Source organism: Furipterus horrens, unplaced genomic scaffold, assembly GCF_987537825.1.
Source record: "Furipterus horrens unplaced genomic scaffold, mFurHor1.1.pri manual_scaffold_5, whole genome shotgun sequence".
Classification (NCBI taxonomy): Eukaryota; Metazoa; Chordata; class Mammalia; order Chiroptera; family Furipteridae; genus Furipterus; species Furipterus horrens.
The window spans coordinates 196,127,321-196,148,503 of record NW_028327175.1 but is presented as its reverse complement, the minus strand read 5'-3'; the positions used below and the strand labels follow the sequence as shown (position 1 = coordinate 196,148,503).

Here is a 21,183-nt window from a genome sequence, read left to right as displayed (position 1 = left end):
AGCACAGAGACATGTGCATGACAGGACACCAACAAACGACCAGAAGAACTGGAAAGAGGAGGAAAGAACGAGCCAAAGGCTGGAGTGTGGCCAGATGCCGCCGTCCTGCAGGCCGGGGCTCTGGTCCGTCCGGACGGCCGCAGGGAGCAGGACGCCACGTACACCGCTCACGGGGCTCTGCAAAGCCCTTGCGTGCGGTTTATGCTCTCAGCATAGTCGCAGAATCGATAAGCAGGGGCCCAAGGACCCGATAAACCTAGAAAACATCCCTCCCAAGCTGACACTCGCTGGGGCCCACCTTCGCTAAAATAAACGAACACTTAGGAGAGAAGATTGGAAAAGAAACAGCTCTCTCTAAGAGAAGCCACCTGGACGGCCCGGTCTGGCAGTGTTCACGTGTTTACTGGGAGGGCTGGGCGTGGACCCGTGGGTGTGGGGGGCTGGGTCAACCTGTGGGCAATAATGGGGACTTTTAGAACCAGGATGTCCTGACCTGGCCTTGCTTTCTCTTGTATCTTCTGTTCTTCTCAAATGTTTACAAGAAATGTTTAATCCATTAAGACTTTTACATTTAAACAGCAAATTTCTGATGATATTTCAGGGGACTGGGGGTGGGGAGAGAAAACAATGAACTCCAGTGGGGGCACAGACTTCTTGGAATTTGGAAGTCGTCATTGATTTTTCTTCCCACTCACTGAACGTTTTGCTGAGATCACTGGGGAATCCTTTGCAGTGGTCAAGAAGTAGCACAGAGCATGCCTCTGTACACGCTGCCCATGTCCCCCAGTGCAGTGACATTCCGCACAACTCGGGTGTGGTAACACCGCCGTGAAGATGCTGACGCCGATGCAGCCCTCTGACCTTACCCCACGCTCCCATCTGAACTGGGCTCCTCTCTGTGTGTGCTTCCTTAAGCCTTCTATTTGGAATAGCCTGCGTGATCGATCCACTGCCATCATTCCGATTTATAATCGCTCCTCTATAGCTGCTGCCTTTTCAGCTCTTATAAGGTGGGGGCCTCGTGCCAGAACGGGACAGGCATGGTGGGAATGAATCCCTTAGCGCTCCTGCCTCCTGCCTCCGGCAGTGGCAACTCTGCCTCCCAGACTATGCCCAGAGGTGGACGGGGACCAGATGAGCACATCAGGTCCTCCCTCCCTGGAATAGGACCCTGCTGGGATGTCGCAAGGACTGTCCTCACCAGACCCGGACAAGCCTGTCCCCTGCTTCTTCCAACAAGGTGCGCGGGGCCCCGCCCCGGTGCTGTCCGAGAGCTGATTCTCTGTGCTTCCCTCTAGTTCTGTTCAGTGGCACCATGTCCTTTCTAGAGGTCCCCTTTCTGCTTAAGCCAGCAGAGTCTGCTTCTGTGGCCTGCAGCAAACCTGTACATCAAGTGGCAGCTGCGATTCTGATTCCCTCTTTAGCGGAGGAGGTGGGCCTAAAGAAGTGTGGGCCCCGTCCCAGGTCCCATGGCTATACTGTGGCAGAGCAGGACAGGGTAGCCTGCCCCTTGCACAAATGAATGCCTGTAGCAACAGATAGAGGTGGCATCTGCACGTCCATGGTCCCTTCATGGGGACGGCTCCGGATGGCAAATTCACCCACGCCTCAAATAGACACTCTGTCAGGGTGTTTTCTCATGGCTGAACATGCCTGTTCAGGACTGTGATGCATAGATCTGATGCCGGCGGAGAATTACTGCACCAGACCCCATTCACACTCACTGATTAAAAGTCTCCTTTCAAACCTGCCTCTCCCTGAGCCTCTCCCCGCAGGGCTCAGCTTGGGAAACGTTGCTTTACGGCTCTTGACATTTACTGCAAAATTAAAAAAGAAAATAAGAGTGAGGGCGAGAGCGAGGGGACCGCACACATCACACGCCGGAGTCCCCGCCATGCATTTCTGCAGCGTGAGCTCGCGCTTGGACAACTGGTCTCCATCACGGGCTGTCAGCTGCTCGCCCACATGTCAGCCGTCCTAGTGACTCATGGGGAGGACTCATTCCTTTCGGCATGATTTATGCTGGCTTATCATCTCCCTGTTCTCCGGGGGCAGCTGCTCTCTGAGCCAGCTCAGCCCACAGAGACAGAGCCGCTTCCCAGCCGACTCCTCACGCCGAGGACGCTGCGAGTGGCCTGTGTGTTCTCGGACCCCCTGGAGGCCGAGAGCAGACGTCTGCTTCCTACTGTGCGGTCGAGACTGGATGCCACGCAGGAACCCTGCCCCCCCAGGAGAAAACTTGGGTCCTCTGAGAGCACTCGGACTCACTTCCCATAGAGAACATCCTTCGGGGCTAGGAAGGTGGGTGGGCTCTGCTCCTCCTTAGCTTGGGCTCTCAACGCCTTCCCCGGGGACACGCTCCTCCTTAACTGCTCACAGAGACCACCCCCCTCAGTCTTATTGCTCAGCCTCAATCTCAGACTCGACCCAGGTGCCACCCCCTGCCGGACGCCCCCAGAATTGCTGTCATTCATTCCTGGGATTTCAATGGAGGCCCACAGGAGTCACTGTCTCCCAGGGGAGAGGACCCCAGCCTGCTACGCCATCCTCTGGAAGCTTGGCCCTCTGCCACCTCCCAGGAGTGGCTCTGACCCCGAGGGTGCCTGTTCCCATGTTCAGAAGCCATATCAGTGCGGGAGGCCTCATGACTGTCCCGGCTGGGTGGAGATTGCGGTGATGAGACGCAATCTTCCCTCCCTGACTTCCGCACCCTCTCCTGAGTCATGCAGGATGTGTGCTCTGGCCGAGACGCGCCTGGTCACTGCGCCCCGAGGGCTGAGAGAGCTGCAGCCTCTGAGCCCCGGTCTCTTGTCACTGGAACTGGGATCATCTTGGGCACGTTGGGGCTGTTCCTTTTTTGAGCTCATCTGCTAGCTTCTCCTGCCACTCTTCACTCCATGGGGTCCCAGCTCGGGGCCTCAGCTCAGTTGGAGCAGCCTCACGGGCTGGCTGTTATCAACACCGCGACAGGCATGGCTTTCTCATCTCTCTTCGTTACACTGAACAAAGCTTTGGGAGGCCTGGTCACTGAACACTCAGGTTCTGACTTCCCCAGAGAAGTCACATGTGGCTCATTTCTATCCGTGGAGGTGACCTCAGGCACGTAAAAACCTCAGATCGTGTCCTGGGCCAAGTTCGCATCTCGTTCATCCCCAGCCTCCCTCCCTGCTCCGACCCCTCCAGCCACACCCCCTCCACAAAATGCAGGGCCTTCACGGCGGGGGGACTTGGGAGGTCCCGCGAAGCTCTTTATATGTTGATACATTGTTGATGGCCATGCTATTAGATTTTAAGCAAGGTTTCCAGGAAAACAGGTTGTGAATGAAATCCCAGCATTAACAGTCATCTATGGTGCAGCACTTTGCACTAAGGAACTCCAAAATGGCTTCCCCCAGGCACTGAGAAGCCCCTGAGATCGGGGGCTTCGTCTTCCCTTCTCTGAATCCCCAACAGAGCCCCTGACCCCATCGGGGCGATGTCCAGGAGCAACTGAAGGACAGTCTGAATAGCGGATGAATGCTAACCGCCTGCGCACAAAACCTGTCTTCCAGAAGCTTCCGTGCCAGCCCACATTCTCACTTCCATCTACTTCTGCTTCGGAAGGTCTGCAAACCCAAGAGTCTACTTCATTTATCTGGACAATAGCTCAGTTGGGAGATGCGCAGATTGTACCAAATAAAAACAAGAGTAGCTGGAGGAAAATTGCCCCAGAGCCCTGGGGGCGTTTGAAAGAGATGGAGCCAGGGTCAGGCAGGAGCCGCAGGGAGGGAGGAGAAGTGGGTTTACCCAGAAGCCTCTTCTAGTCATCATCAGGATTGCAAAGGCCGGTTCCTCGCGTACCACTTCTGTGTGCTTACTCTTAACAAGTACTGTTCCTGCAGCTCTGATAATGATGAGATCAGGGGGCTTCTGCAGCCTGGCAGCCTTCCACGTTTGCAGAGCGCCCCCCGACCCAGTCTCAGCAGCTGCCCAGCCCCGGCAGCCCCGCACCCCCATTCGCTGCTGCATACCCTTCTCCGCTGCCCGCAGCCCCAGTCCCTGCCCCTTCTTTCCCAAGTGTGTGCTACCAGCAACCGCCTGACCCAAACGTGTCTGCAAAATACCACAGCCCACAGTCTGCCCACACACAGACCAGGAGGGGAGGACATGAGACAGTGACGTTCTCCAGCCACGATGGCGGCGAGGCCCACCCCAGTGTCCTCACGGTCACCCGAACAAGGGTTCCCACAGCACCCAGCCCAGCTGCAGCTCTGGGACCAAAATGCCCCTTCGCAGCGAGATGGTGCCTTCGCGGCTTAGAGAGGGCCGGCGCTGCCCTGGTTTTAGCAAAGTAATTCCTTCTGAACCAAATAACTCTCAGAACAAAGAACAGCTTCACTCTGCATGGGGGAATCTGTTACCTCCATCCGCCTTCTCCTGTTCACAGAAGTGCGAATGGACTTCTGTGCTGTATTTTCTAAAAAAACATTTTATTGACTCTTTAGCTAAAACTCTATGCTTGATGAGAAAAGAAAAACAGGGAGATATGACCTGTCACAGCGATGCCATAGAATTACATCACATATAAAGTGCTTACAACCGCTTCGTGAAATAACTTCCATCCATCAACCACGCAGATGGCATGGAAATATAACTGTCCTCATTTTACAGAGGTAAGAACAAAGGCACAGATAAAAATATAGAAAGGCATAGGTTAGAATAAAAAAGAAGCAACCCTTCATGCTCTCAGGACAGACTCGGCTGAGCAAATGGCGTCCGGGGTTCACAGGCAAGGGAGTCCTCAGCCAGAGGTCATGGATTTCGGGACGAAGGAAGGTGTGCTTATGAGTACCGTGCCTGGGGACACTAGGAAACTAGGTACCTGCTGTATTTGCCGAAGACATAGGTGATCCCAGGGAGAAGAGGGTCTCTCAATTTCCACCACGAGAAGACACCCAAAGGATCTTTGACCATCATATTTATATCCGATTTACACAGATATATACAAACATGGTGGAACAGTCAACCGCCTCCTTACAATACTTGATTTGTTAATTCAGTCATGTGTTTAAAAAGTATTGGTGAGTTACTGTATGACTATTGCTTTTCCCCGTTCTCACTCCTCGCAAATGCTTGTACCTGAAACCTGTGTCATCCTTGGAGTCTTTCTGAGTCATTTAACAGCTTTCTAGACTTAGCATCTTCCCCTGCATCTGAACAGGTTGGGATTCAGTAATGTTCCCCTAATTAATTGCTAAACCGCATCCCCCTTGCCCCCGCCTCCACGGCCTCCACGGCCTCCACGGCCTCCACGCCCGGAGAATCCCCTGGCTCTCACACCTCAGTGGGCCCCGGTCGCCCGCTCTTGACCTCCTGCATTTCAGGCTCTGCACAGCACCGTCTTACAATCCAAATTGCATTCCGTCGCCACCCCGCTTACAGCCTTCCGTGGCTTCCGGTGGCGTGCAGGACAGAGTCCAAAACCTGTCTGAGGCTTGGTTGGGTCTGGCCTTCGGGAGGCCTCTTGGCAAGTTGTCAGGTCACGCTCAAGCCTCCATCCTCTTGGCCCTCTGCCAGCTTGCATGCCCCAAGCCCCTGTCCCACCTGGACCTTCCCATCCCTTTGCCTGGCCAACTCCTACAGGTGACGGCACGCCTGGCCTGCGGGCCCGCCCTCCTCTCCTGATCTGCTCTCGAGGGCACGTACAGTGCTTACAACAAACAGCATCGGTCATCGCCTGTAGCCAGGCCCTTTGCCGCTCCCTGCCCCCTTAGGCCGCAAGCTGCCGGGGCTAAGACAGCTTCTGCGTTGTCCCTACAGGACAAAATCCTGGTTGAGTGAACAGCAAACAGCACCAGCGAGCAGTGAAGGCACAGGGCCTGCATCTCAGGCTCCAGGCTAAGTCCTTCCATGGGTTATTGATCTAATTCTTAAAATAACAGGATAATCTCTGTGATCCGTGTTTTACAAACATCAAACTGGGGATTAGAGGTCAGTCCCTAAATTCACGCAGCAGAGGCCAGGTTTCCCCGAGAGTAATGGATTCCCAGTCCAGTGAGTCCGTTTCTCTAGCAAAATAAACATGCGTCTTGGATATCCAAGCAAAGCGACACAGAAAACCCCCCAACAGTTTCTTGAAAAGCTTGAAGATGATCTAAGAAGACAAATCAAGCTCCGTGAAGTGGAGCTGCAGCCCTTGTGGCTTCCAAACGCTCTTTTCGAGATTCCTGCAGCGCTCGTGCACGGAGGGGGCAGGGTTTCTCCCCTAGCCACAAAAACGGTTTCTGTTGTCGGTCAGTCCAAGTCGTCAGGCACACAACCTGGTCCGGGACCGCTAAACGCTGAGGGAAGATGCAGTTCTCACGCTCGATGCTGACTGTCAGCTGGACGGCTGCTTCCCTTGGTTGTCGGTGGCCATGGCTGTGAGCTGTCCTTCCCCACGGTCTGCACACGGGTGGGGAGGAAGCCCCCCTTCTCCAACCTCGGAGGGAATCAAGGGCTGTCTGAGAACCACGCCTGCACCACGACCCAGCTGGCTGGTCTCTGCTCCTAGAAGAAGTTTCAAAACCCCTGTAGTGCAGTTTGGTAGGTGAAACACCTTGTACTGAACAACTGAACTTTAAAAAAAAAACAAAAAAACTGAGTGACTGGTGGCAGGGAGCGCTGGATTTGCCTCAGTGAAGAGTCCTTTAAGAACATGGGAATAAAGAAAATGAGCATTTACTTGGCAGGTTATGCCTGTAAAATAAATTTTTTTTTTGGAAAGAGGAGGCATTCTGGTGCCACTGCATCCCTGGTGAAGAATGAGCTGCCCCCCTCCCACGTGTGGAGCTGGAAGGGGAAGCTGGGGAGCCGGGAGCGTGGCTGAAATCGAGGGCCAGCCCGAGTCTCATGGGGACGGGCGCTGTGGCCGAAGGAGGGACTCGTGAACAGGAAGAGTGGCTCTGAATGGAACCCAGAAGTGGGACGTCCAATGAAACCGGAACCAAAAGGACGGAGAGGAAGACAGTGGACGTGGAAGCCACCAAGGTTCTCGTCCCCAGAGCAGCGGGCATGGTGGGCAGGGGCAGTTTCTGGGCCCCTCTCTCTGCCCCGAAGAAATGGAAGCTAACTTATTGAACATTATTATAGGCCAGGCACTGGGTGAAAATACCCTACGAGAATCATGCCATTTAGGAGGTATTATTCCCATTGCACAGATGAGGAAACCGAGGCTTAGCGAATTCCAGCGTCTGACCAGTGTCCCACAGACAGCAAGTAGTGTGGAAGCTCTAAGTCAGACCCCCTAACTCCACAGCTCATGGCCTAGTCACCTGACCATCCCCCATGCTCCACTGGACAGGTCACCCCTGCCCTTCATTCTGGTCCTGAGAATACATTCCGGTTTAGATGTCTGTCATGCGAGTTTGGTCATTGTGACTCAGACCTCCTGAGTTCTGTCAAGAGTTAAGTTATGGCTGTGCAAAGCTGGGATGACCTCCCTGAGGTGGCAGCCCTGCCTTTGAGGTCAGCTGTCACAGCAGGTGAGCAGAGGACACACCTGGGTCACACCATCTACAAGGGCACCAGCAGTAGTCCTGAGAAAACAGGGCAGAAAATGCGGATCAAGCTCTCCAAGGTGCCTGCTGAATTATCTGTGCTCACAGGCAAACCTGGGTGCAAATTTGCATTTGAAAAGCCAATCTGTTCCTGCCTGCGGTTCTCATAAATCACAAACGGCCAGTCTTTGCAGCAGCGTCCACAGGGACAGCGGCTGGGACGGCCCCCAACACTTCAAAATTCTACACGAGGACCAAGAAAACGTCACCTGAGGACAGGAGGCTGCAGGAACTAATGGGCCGCTTTTCCTCTGGTTCTCAGTTAGACACACTGGGCTACTGGGGAAGAGAGAGAAAATAAAAAGTGGGAAGGAAAAGAATCCTTAAAGGCAAGTGGATCCCTTATTGTGAACGTGTAGAGACTAGAACAGGCCTACCCTTTCCTGACGGCCAGGTAGTCTCTCAGGTCACTCAGCAGGCTGTGAGCATGGAGACGTGGGAAGTTGACAGAGGATGGGGACTATGATCATGGCACCCAGGATAAGGACCGTCATTCAAAACCAGAGACATCAGCCTAAAGACAGACTGGGGTTGCTATGGCAATGTCACTGGGATGACACTGGCCTCCACCATGCCACTCCAAGGCACCATGACAGAAATAGTCCATCTGTAAATGTCACCAGGAAATACATAATCATGTACAATGATACGTAATGTATATCATTGTATATTTATGTAGATGTACACACACGCATACACATATGCACACAAGTATCAGTCGTTGAAAGCAATTATGATTATACTTAGAAAAAAGGCAAAAATGACCCGTTTCTTTGAAGAAGGTGGGGCAGAGATTGAAAGAAGGAGACCAGTATATTATTTATTTGGGTTTCCCATTACATGAATCAGGAATCTTACTTTATCAATCAATACCCTATAGTGAGTATTTGTTATAAATCAGTTTGTACAAGCCCACCCTTTACTGTTCTCGCATATGGCGGTGGATTCAAGCACCGCAAAGGACAGGAGCACTGTGTTATCCCCTTGGTATCCCATCCCCCCACAATGTCTAAAACATACCTGGTTGAAAGGATGGATGCATGAACAAACATAAATGAATGAACAGAATCTGTGACATGGACAATATCCAGTCCTTTAATGTGGACAATAAAATGGCAAAACATATCTCAGATACAAAGTCCTTTTCTCCGTTAATAAAAAATTGAGACTATTTAATATTCTACATATCAATGTTGAAGAGACTTGACATTCAAATCTTACCTCCTAAGGAGCTCTAATTTCTGTGTCTAGATTAAAACCTATAGTTTATTTGAGGGCAGAAGTCAACGTGACACCACTGTAGAATATTTTAGAAGTCACTGGAAATGCAGCCTGAACTAATAGATTTTTCTACACATAGCACATTGGCTCTACGTACTTAACAAAATGAACCATTGTGTGCTATAGTGACTAGCATTTGTGCAGCATTATATATGACATAACACATTAGGATATGTAAGTATGTTTATATATGTTCATGTCAATACAGAAATTTAATTACAAATACAGAAATCCCACTGTTTACAAAGTACTTGTGTTTGCTTTCACTATTTCTCTGTATAGGAATCCCATGACAATGATTATAGAGAGAAAATAAAAAGGATGTCAAGTCATCAAAATATTTTGCCAATTCTTGTCTTTGGCAACAAAAGGAGATCACTTTCCTTGACCTCATTCCAACTAAAAGCGAGACCTGGGCTCTCACAGAAATCGCCTAATTGGTCTCGATGCTTAAATACAATATGCTCTACATCAGCAAGTTCCAACCTTTTTCATCTCACGGCACACACAAACTAATTACTAAAACTCTGCAGCGCACCGAGAAATGTATTTCTGCTGACCTGACAAAAAGTAGATACGATTTTGATTCATTTGCTCCGAACAGCTATCATTGTATAGGCTGTTGTCATTGTTTTGTATCTGACAGTTGAAGGGAAAAGAGGCCAGGGCCCCGGACGAGATAGCCGGGTGTTGTGTGTGTTAAAAAGTCTGTGCCCCTGGTTGAAAATGGCTGCCCTACATCATGCCTTACTTAGCATCACAAGGGCAATTTCCCCCAGTCGCAATCACATCGGGAATTCCTCCAGGTGAAGGAAAACATGTTTTAATTCAGGAAATGACCGAGGCCATAGATCCTAGTGGAAAAATGTGCCCCTTAAGAACCATCAATCCAGTCCCTGAGCTGAGAAGGCACTATTTATTATCTTCAGATTACAAACAGCCAAGTCAGGACCAGAGAGGTTCATGATTTTGCCTGACACCACAAAGCTTGCAAGTACCAGAGAGTTCACGTTTCCCTCGATTCAATGTTTCCCCCAATACTTCACTAAATCTTTGCTCTTAAAAAAAAAAAAAGAAAAGGAAAGCAATGACAGGCAAGCATCGTGCTTTCCCAAACAGCATCTTCCTAATTCCTACCAATTTGGACCATAGAATGGCTACTCTGTAGACAGAAGGAAATGCAGTGTTAGGTTGCTGAGCTGGGGAATAGTCTATACATTTGGAGTAAATCAATTAATTAATTTTTGTGAGTTTTCTTTAAGCAACCTGGATCTTCTTGGGGATATGACAGGGCATCAACCAATTAATTAATTAACTAATTAATAATATAGTGCTGTCTACAACAATGATTACATTTAGGTTCCTACATGCAAAAATTACTTTGGAAAACACATCCGTTTTGAATGAATAATTTTCTAAACCGAAAGAGGTTTGTGGAGCATCTATACAGGTAATTTATAGTCCAATGTAAAAACAGACTTTCAGATGAAGAAGTGTTTAGAGAATATAATAAGTACTGTCATTAAGTCATAAGCATCATCCTATTTGGTAAGGTAATAAATTCAACCCAAAATGTAAATGTATTTTTCAATATTTATTGAATTTTTGGGATAATACTTTTAGTAAGTTTTTAACATCATTATATATTTTTTTCACTTAACCAACCTCTGAACGTTCTACCTATTTTGTCAGTATGAAATTACAATGCCATGAGCACCTTACTAAGAATGTTAATAATTCTTCAGTCTGTGAAAACTGCACATAAAGACCCTTATTGCCCCTCCCTCGGGAACGTCTGTCCCATTGAGGTCAGTCAAACAGATGCTGCTTGGTCACTACCAGAGCACAAAGGGAATCTCCATTGGAGCCTGTCAGATTTTCAAAGAAAACCAAGAAATTGACCAACAAAATCTAGGCCAGTTGAAAGTGAAGAGCTGGCCATAGAAGGGCTGGGGATGACACTCTCTACATAAATAAATAATCTCCCGGAATAATTCTCCTGCTGTGGGGTTGGCCTCATATCATCTTCTATCTGCCCACATGTTTTTAATAAGGAAGAAAACCATAAAAAAAAATAAATAAATAAAGAGACGCTTGTTCTCCACTTATGTTAAACCCACTTCATCCCACAGTGAAATCCTCCAGCACAGTGAGAGGAAAGAAGGGGCTGCTTCATAGCATTGGTGGCACTGCGTTCACTCTCTCTGCTTCTCAGGTGTGCCTACACACCCGTGCACACGTGTGGCTGGCTAATGTCTGTCTCGTCTCAGGCCGTGGGTCTTCAAGGAAATCACTGCCATTATCCTTCAGTTGACTAAAGCCACGTGTCAGCGAGACAGCTGTTTTAATGTACCAAGGCCAGTGTCACACAAACAGCTCTCGAAGGGATAGCTGGTGTCCGGACTCTAAGCCAACATTGCAAGCATGAGGTCACAGAGCTCATGACAGGACACAGGCGAGAGAAGGGCGCAGCACCACCCATGCCGGAGTCCTGCCAAAAGAATCTGAACCCACTCAAGGCTGTAGATCTACCTGCTGGTTAACAAAACGCAGGACCAGAGGAACAGGCTAGATAATACCCCGGAGATGAAATCAGCGAACTCGAGAACGTGGAGAATTCTACTGGGCAAGGCACCTGGTTTCATCTGCAAAAACTAAGAAGAGGGAAGGGGAAGCTATGTATTAAGAGAGACATAGAGGTGGCAGCTGAATACAATGTGGGGACTGTGGGGACATCCTGAGTCATATATCCCAACTGCCAAAAAAGTGTGTGAAGCCCTCTGCAGAGGGGGTGGTACTGTCTGAAGTGAGCGGTGAAGAGTGTTAGTCTGTCGCACGAACAGAAGCGGCCGTGGCCTTTCTGTTGAGGGCATGGTAGCCAGAGGATGCCAACAAGAGACTTGCCATGATACACCAGCCTGCACAGCCCTGTGTGGGACCAGCCCTGGCCCCTTCACACGGAAGGGGACGGCTCTCCCCTGAGCCCCCAGAGACCACCTGGAAATGGCCAGGACAGCCATTACTGCCACTTGGGATTCAGTGTTCGGGGGAAGGGGGGGTACCCTGAGGACGCAGCAGGATTTTCATCAGAAAATCATACACCCCATGGTCCAGGAAGCGACGACTGCGAGCAATGTAATTAAACATGGAACTCTACTTCCGTGCCTGAAGGACGCCCTTTCAAGTCCTTCTCACTGGGAAGAAGTCCACGCAAAGCGCCACACTCTCGGACTGGAACCCGGAAGGGCACCGTTTCGAAAAGGTTGATCTTAACTCGCTTAGGCACCTTCAGCTTACGTCAGGATGGGGGACGACAAACTAAAAATGGTGTTCTGACCTTTTCCAATGCCTGTATGACTTCAAAGACCAAAATGAGGAGCGAAGCTCATGGGAATTTAGTTCTTATTCAGGAAGCAAAATTCAGCCCAATTAGAAAGATCTTAAATGTTAAGACCGAGAGACTTTAACTGAAGTCGAAGGGAGCTTGCTTTTGATGGCTGCCGCCCATCGGCTCACGCCAGCGCTGAGAGCTTTCTTCCATCCCCTCCCCCTCCCCCAGCGTGCCGAGGTGGCCCACGTGAATCCCTCAGTGGGGGGCGGCAGGGGGTTATGATGCCATGGGGAGGACGGTCCCGTGGGCAACGCATCAGCCGAGACCGAACCCCAAACGAGGAGGATCTGGGTGGCTGGCACCCATCGTAGGCTCCTACCCTTGGCTTCCAGCCCCAGATGCTGCTGTACTAGGTCAGCCGCAAACACCCACGGATCCCAGAGAAATGCCACTCTTCTTTCCATACGAGCGCCCACCGCAGGTTCCCTCCAAACTGGATTTTGTTACGCCCAAATGTCCCCTGTCCTCCGAGACTCTGAGGGCCACGCCCCCTACCAGCTACATCCGTGTGTCTCTGACCACTGCTCCAAGGCAAGTTCTTGGTCCTTTCCTAGGGACCTCTGTTCTGAGCAAAGGCATCCCCGGTCTCCCAGCATTCCATGCAGAACAAGGACCCTGGTCCCCTTCCTTTCTCCCCCCCCAACCCCCCGTCCAGCTGCCCGCACAGCTCTCGTCCGCTCTCTCCTCTCGGCGGGCTCTGCCTCAGCTGGACCGGCCATCAGCCTGTCCCGAGCCTCCTCCCACCGGGGCATCACATGCAGCCACGTGGTCTTTCCAGCGGGATTTTATCATGCCATTGCTCTGCTTCCAGGCCTTGCTTCCATGGGAGACCATGTCCTTATGGAAATACATAAAGTGCTTACCCCCGAGCACAAGGGCCCCCCCAAGTGGACTGGCTTCTGCTCCTCTCTCGCTGTCTCCCCCATGCTCACTGGCACCCTGACCTTCTGCCTCCTGAAATGCTCTGGAGCCCCTTCCCCTCCCTCAGACCTTGGTGCACGCTCTGCCCTCTCTCTGGGGCCTTCTGCTCGGTGCCTTCCTTCACGCAGACCTCCCCCTACACCCAGCGGGGCTGCACGCTGACCCCCTCAGCTCCCAGCCCCACACCCACTGATCACTGCGTGGCGAGGACCTGTCTGGCACTGGGACAAGGACTTTGCCTTGCTTATCACTCCATCTCCAGAGCCAACCCTAATGTCTGATGTGGAATACATGTGACTAAATGACTATGAATAGAGAAATTATTTCATGGATTTATTACTGACTAATTTCCATTCATCATCTGAATTAATAAAGGTTCTGATAAGGATCTGTGAATGAAAGAAGGGCAGCCGGGGAGACAAAGACATGAGACTGGGCAGCAACGTCCCTGAGACGCAGCTCCTCCCCCCATTAGTTTAATCCATAATCAGAACGACCGGGCAAAGTGGGAGCTGCAGGTCCTCACAGGCAGGCTAGCTTCCCTGGCAAGAGTAGAAATGAAAAGGAATAACACAAAGATTTCAAAACTCAAATTCCTACAGATGCCCGGACTGTGAAATGGACAGACACCCTTGCTGCCCCCGGGACCCATGGGACTGGCCCGTGAATCCTTTCCTGCCCTGGTCAGAGCTGAGATGTCCGGCCATCCTCGAGACGTACAGGTAAAGGCTGGACGTGACCTCATCCCTGTTCCTTTAGGACGACTGAAACGGTGACGCCAAGCAGGCGAAAGGACTAATCGCGGGACCCACAGGGATATGTCACTGAACCATTCAGACCCGGTCATCAGAAACCGCACGTGCTCCAACCTTTCGGCCCAGACTGCACACAGACTAGACTCCATTTTGCAGATGAGGGAGCACAGAGGAGAGGAGCAGCTTGGTGCTGGAGGAGAAGCTGAGTTCCAGCCCCTGGTTTCCCGGCTCTAAACCCTGTGTGTCCTTCCCAGAAGCTTTCTTGTCACATGGTTTCCCGCACAACCCGAGACAGACCTCTAACCTCCAGGTCACTCACGGCGGGCTTGGTCCTGGATGTCCACCTTCCATCCTTCACCGCTTGCTAAGTGCTTACAGGGTGCCTCCTGCCAGCCAGGCCTCGGGGAAGGGGGCGGAGGAGCACGTTCAGACCCTGCCCCGGCCTCGAGGACCGCTCTGGCTGGTAGAGGTAAGGAAAGCCCAGCAGCGGAAATGAAGACAGTGGCGGGCAGCTCTCAAACAGCGTGCTGGGGACAGCCACGGGGCCAAGGTTCCGGATGCGGCCTGACTAGCAGAATGACTCAATCTTGGACCCGGCAGGCACCCATGCACACGCAGGTGGCGGTCACCTTGCAGCAGCCACGTCACACCCAAGGTTCAGGTTGGGTTTTCAGGGCTCATTCACAAGAGCTACTAGTAAGTTTCCCTCTGGAACTTACAATGTTTGTTTTCTGTTACCCCAACCACGGAACTACACTTAGCCCCATTCAATCTCATCTGGTTTGTTCTGGCCCATGGATCCAAACTCCTGAATTCCCCACTATCTAGATCCCACCGTTCAAAGCACAGCTGTCCCCCTCAGCTTTGTGCTGCCAAGAAATGTGATCAGTGCACCTGTATGTCTTCATGGAGGTGATGGACAGACCTGTGGGCCAGGGCAAGGCCTGTCGACTGCCCTCAGGTCACCGACAGCAGTCCCGACCTGGCTGTGCATCTTGATATGGGTCCATGGGAACAGCAGATTAGTATCCTCTGGGTAGTTATCCAGCCAACTATGAATCCATCCAATGCCATGTGCACCGCAACAGCACTTCCCCATCCCGCATCACGATATGCTGAGAGATGTCAAATATTTACTCCACGTGTGAGAAATGTCGCGTGCCCTTTCTGCTACTGTTCTGGAGTGGAAATTAATTGGAGTTGCCCCTAAAGAGCTGCCTGGAATTATTCCAGGCAGCGTAAAAGTCAAGGCCAACGTTCTAGCTCAGAGGCATCCCAAACACCAATTCAGTGGGCTGTGGGCCTCCCCGGCAACCGGTCCATCAGTGATGGGGCTGGGCTTGGAAACACAGAGCTCAGTGAGTTGAGGGATGGGAGGAGTGCAATCTATTGCCATCACTTTTAATTACCCTCAACGGGAAAAACGGACGTCCCAGATGGCCATGCGCAATAGAGCGCTGTGATCAAAGGTGCAGCCGTGCAGCGCACCTGTGTGAGGCTGGGCCGGGAGTCCGCGGGGGCCGCTGAGTTACGGAGTCATAGAGCGTCCCTCCAGCTCCACACAGACAAATGCTTCTCCGGGGAAGCCTTGAGTTTCTTTAAACATTCAATTACAGCTCTGCAAGCACAGATTTAAAGTGAGCCGCGTCCGATCTCTGCACAAGTAAGGGACGCTGGGAGGCGAATAAACAGATTCCCTGAAACTGCTATGTGGTAACGATGCAGCCCTGCTCCGTGAAAAGCAGGCTTCCACGAAGCGTTTCTGAGGAGGTCGCTGAGCTCTAGATCATGACTCAGGATTTAACGCACGGAGATCACCTCTATTTCGGTTGTGATTTCTAAGCTGCTTTTTCATTCAAACAGATTTCTGGATGTTTAAAGGTCCAGTTGTCACTGGGTAGAGTTTTTCAGCCCTTTGAAAGTTGCCTGAGGCCTCCCTGTAGCTCAGCATTTCCTGTTTATGAATAATAAATACTTCGGCGTTCTTCTTTTCAACAATTTCTCGGTTTTTGCAGCAGCTTTTTTCCCCTTCAACATAGACAGTTCTCCTAATTTGAATAGCAATATTTTCTTTTAAAAAATATTTCATTTACTCCGTATTGTATTTTTTCCATTACCATTGAGTCCCCTTACGCCCCCCCCACCCCCTCCCAGAAATCACCACACTGCTGTCCACGTCCAGGAGACCTGTTTCCTTGTTGCTCAGTTCCCCCACCACTAGCTGTAACCAGCGAACATGACCAAGAAAGCAAGGGTCTTCCATAATCTTACTGCTCCGAGACAGAGGTACACAGGGGAAAGTTAGATATAAGCCCTGAAGGCCATGTCAACCGTTAGTAAGCACGCTGTTTATACAAATAAAGGTCTCCTCCGTCACTCTTAATTGCTGCGTCATGCTCTAACTCATAGGTGACTCGTCCTTTATTTAATCACTTTCCTATTGATGTATTTTTACTTTATTTTTTTAAAGCTTTCATTTATTTAATTTTAGAGAGAGGGGAAGGGAGGGAGAAAGAGAGAGAAAAACATGGACGTGTGAGAAAAACATCAATCGGTTGCCTCTTGCGTGCCCCCCACCTGGGGACCTGGCCCACAACCCAGGCATGTGGCAACTGGGAATCGAACCGGTGACCTTTCTGTCTGTGGGACAATGCCCAACCCACTGAGCCACACCAGCCAGGGCCTGCTGATGTACTTTGAGGGGAAACACTCTGCAATGCGCATCCTTGCACACAGGCCTGCCTCCCGGCCTCCTGGCCCGTAGGCGCCAACCAGGGCACCAAGCAGCTTCCTGCATAGCGGGCAGGCTCTCAGCGCGCAGCTCGTGAAATTCTGAAATGACTCCCACTCGCATCTTTACCTCTGGGTGCTTGGAGCTTCATTTGGATAAATTCTCTAACCGGATGCGTTTCACCAAAGACAGTGCACATGAAAATTTCTCCTTTATACCAGATAATTGATTATCTTTTGCGTCAGCATTGAGAGCTAGAAGCAAATAAACATTTCACTCTGTTTATAAAACTGTCACTTTTTTTGTATTCGTGGTGTCAAAAGTGAAGTCCATAGAAAAGATGCGTTACCTTTATCCAAAATGCCTTATGCTGCAGTATTTTGGGGACTGCGTTATTAAAACAGTGACACCGGTCTGCTCTATGACAATGCTATTTTTATCAGCACGGGGCTCTACAGTTGGTGTAAGTAGCATAATTCCAGTAAAGGTACCGGATATCACGGAAACACATTGAACACCCTCCATGTTTTCTAAGAGGTAAGCAGACAGGGAGGCTGGGGTGAGAGAAATAAATCAGGAAGCGAACGCCTAATGCTTTCTACTTTTCTCATTTTGTGATACTTTTGTGAACGGCCCGGCATTGGAAGTGAGCACACGAAGGCACCTTTTAAAATGCTCTTTGATATAAATTGGATACCGTCCAGTAGTCAATGTGCATTAGACCATCCACCTGAATAAAAGGTAAATCATTTTCAGAGGGAGCCACAAATGAGGCTATTAAGCCGTATTATAGACTCAAAAAACCAGATGGGCTCCAGGAAGGGCCTTTTTATATGCAAAAGTGTGTCTATTTTAAAGCTAAATGAAGATGTAGGATATCAAATTACACCCAGACTAGGATATCAACGAAGAAGGTTCAAGGTGCAGACCTTACTTACAAAAGTATCTGTATGAGCACCCCCGAAATATTAACCGAGTTGTGTTTGGTAGTAAGAGGGTTTTTCTTTCCTTTCCTTTCCTTTCTTTTTCTCTTTCTCTCTCTCTTTCTTTCTTTCTTTAATGGCTCTTTGTTCTTTTTCTCCTTACAGCACTGGACATGTATTCCTTTCGTAGTAAAAACAACTTCACGGTTTCATTAAGTCTATTTCGGTTCCTCTACTTGGAGCCATAGCATGCACGACCTGAAGGCTCAGGATGGGTCCCGTTCACTCCGTGGAGTTTACCAGGTCCCTCCCACAGCCTGACAACAGGAAAGACACTTCCCAAGTCCACAGCTGACCCTGATACCCCCATCAAGGAAATGCACGGCTACCAAGGGCCTTGTTTTCTTTTGACCTTTCAGAGAATACTGAATTTTGTCCACTGAGATATTTTCACAGCCACATACAACCAGCCCTGCGCAAAGCTGAAGTGTCCCACAATATTCTTAAGTGAGGGGAAAAAAAGCAGGAAAATAGTTACTGTGCCAAGACAGACATACAAAAAGCAACATGCTTGTTTCTGTCCAGCACCCGAATTATCCAAGATGCGTGCCTGAACCTCTATTTTAAGATCATCGAGTCCCAAGCAGAGCTCAAAACACACTGCTTCCTGCTTACAAAAGCCCAGCGCTCAGGGGTAAACACGCAGGGAATACAAAGACAGAATTTTGTGACGAGGTAGCTCTGCTCAAACTCGTTCTGGTGAAGCTGTCATTTCAGCAAAAACAAAACAGAACAACTCAATAGAAACCCGAGCAGCTCCCTGGTGGGCGAAACACAGGAGGCAGCCGTTCCAGAAGGGAGAGAGACAGGACTTGGGTACCTGATTGATGGCTTTAAATACAGATCGCTGATCAGGGGAGCTCAGTTCTTTTCTGACACCAATCAGACAGAACAGCAAGGGTCCCTGAGACCTGAGGAGCCCCTGGGGACAGCCACACAGTGTGAAGGAGTTCAAGAGTATGAATTGTTTCCACTTATGCCTTGAAGCAGACAGTATTCAACTAGAAAGACATACAAAATATGTAACAATGTCCATGTATTCCAGGGGGAAAAAAATACCATTTTCTGAAAATTTATATAATTTTGTAAAAAAATGGGGGCCACATTTTTAAATAAAATGGTAAAATAAATACTTTATGCCACTGGAAACAAACTTGGAAAGATAAAGTCAACTCTTGGTACATCTCAGGGCAAAAAGAATTTCTATCCTTTGGGAGCTGCTCTTCCTTATATAACCCAGGAACTGCCAAAAGTTAACTGGTGACGGAACACTCTTACGTGAACAGAACAAGCGATGCTTAAATGCTTGTCCTCAAAACTCAGGCTCTGAAAAGCAGAGCGAAGAGACATAGCTGCTCAGTTACAAAGTTTGTACAATTTTTTGTTCGTCCACTGGATCACTGTTTGAAGTTAATTCCAGACCCCAGTCCAAACCCGGCTCACGAATCCACGTACTGGGTCCTGTCCCTCTCACGCCAACATAAACCACATAGCACTCCTCATCCACGCTGTCTGAACGCTCTCCTGCTGTGCAATAAGCAAGGATCAATGGGACTTACTTGTTCCTTTCCAGATTTAGGATCAGTTCCTTGCTTGGCAGTTGTATTCGAAAAGTCAACACTTCTGGGTGATTCTGAAAGATAAACAAGAAGAGTCCGCTGAAAACCATCTCGCTTTGACTCGCCAATATTCCAATCTGCTCCACAGACAGACTTGATGGAGGGAGAGAAAAGTAATTTTTTTCAAGGACCGTTGTGAGAACCCAAACGCAGGGGACCAGGTCACCAGGACAAGTCTGGACAACGCATCGCCCTCCCGGCAGTCATGGGCACGGCCTGCGTCCCGGCCTTTGCACTCCTTCCTTCGGCCACATGCCCTCGGCAGCCTTCTTGACCCTAGCCTCCTTCCCACAGTCAGCGCCGTCCTCAGTCTCCCCGGCTCTCCAAAGGGCACCTTCCTTTCCCCCAGGGCTCATGGCAGAAATGTAAAGTCTTCCTTGAAGCCTCCTTTGCCCTCACCAGCGCCATCGAATCCAGGAAAAGGTCCTGTCACTTTGCCCTCCAAAACACAAGTGCCGTTGCCTGGGTGACGTCCCCCACCCCAGTCCAGCCGGACCTCCTCAGTCACCTCTCACCTGCATTACTGAGACCCCCTTCAAACCTGGGCCCAGCATGCCCACCTGGGCTCTCTTCCTACTCCTTCTTTAATGGAAGCAGAGGGGTATCTTTAAGAACACAAACGCACCCCTGTGTATACAGAGCCCGGGCTCCCCACCCCCCACACATTCCATGAAGCCCCTCTGCTTCCTCCTTTCCGTGCCCCACCACGATGCTGGGGACTCACAGTCCACGCTAACTGTCCTTATCCAAGCCAACCTGTCTCAAGGGGAGGGTTACCTATCCATGGGGCATTTCTCACTAATAGAACTGAAACTTCGTAATGTTTATTTTTAAGCACCAGCACTGTGTTTTCATTCGGATTCGGATGGCGTGTTCAGGCCGTGCTCGGGAGGGAAGCTGGAGGGATGCCGGCAGTCCAGGCAGATGGGGGGATGGGCAGAGGACCGGTGGGCGCACGGAGCATGCAGCAGCCTTAGGAAGGGCCCCAGGATCCCCAGGGACTTCCGGGGAGGACAGTCAGGGAGAGCTGGGCCCCCGCGGACCAGCACCAGGAACTCAGGTCGCCTGCTTAGCGCTGCAGGAGGTCTCAGCCTCTGCCAACACAGCCCCCACCTCAGTTGTATCGGTTCTGCAGGCCTTTGCTTTATCAGTTTATGTGTCGTTCCTTAATATTCCACATTGGAAGGGCACTCAATCCCAGAGTTCAGGAGACTTTCCTTACAACACAGCTTTTCAGCTACACAGAAATAATGGACCACATGTTGCTATGGTTTAAGAGAAAATGGGATAAAAAGAGAGAAAACAGGTTGTAACTTCCAATACCCAACATTAAAATAATCGGTTAAAATGAATCCAAATTTACATAAAAACCACCACGGAAGGTCACTTGAGTTTTGGGAAAATGCTCAAACCCAGATTAACTAAATCGATTGTCAAGGGTGAAATGCTTATTCGCTTCATTTTTAGGGCAGCTTTTGACATCTTTCTGTAGCTTCCCATGTTTAGTGTGGTAGCCACATCGGGGCTATTTAAGTTTAAGTTAATGAAAATAAAGTCAAAAGTTAAAATCGGTTCATCAGTCGCACCAGACACCGTTCAAGACTCAGTAGCAGCAACATGTGGCCCCACTGCAGACAGAGCGCGTTTCCGCCTTCCCACAAAGGGCACAGAAATGTCCGTCCTCGTCACCATCTCTGAGGCGGCAGCAGAGCCTGACACTGGCTTCATCCAGCTGCTGCCTAAGGAACAGACTGTTTCAGACGTTGGTGCCTGTGGGGGGATAAAATTAGGTGCAAACTCGGGGGGGGGGGGCAGGGAGAGAAAGAGAGAGAAGGGACTTCTCAATTTTAATCAAGGGGTGATTTTTTAAATTACTTAAGCCCGAGAGTTCAACTGGTGAATTCCCACATACCTGTGACACTTAT

At 50.1% G+C, this 21,183-nt stretch overlaps 1 protein-coding gene across 1 annotated transcript in view; it reads right to left on the bottom strand.

The window, feature by feature from the left end:
* ADAM12 (ADAM metallopeptidase domain 12) overlaps positions 1-21,183 on the bottom strand; it is a 229,599-nt gene that overhangs the window by 172,871 nt on the left and 35,545 nt on the right. The window contains exon 3 of the mRNA XM_090279436.1: positions 19,199-19,272. Coding sequence (XP_090135562.1) covers positions 19,199-19,272 — 74 coding nt within the window. The remainder of the gene's footprint in view (positions 1-19,198; positions 19,273-21,183) is intronic.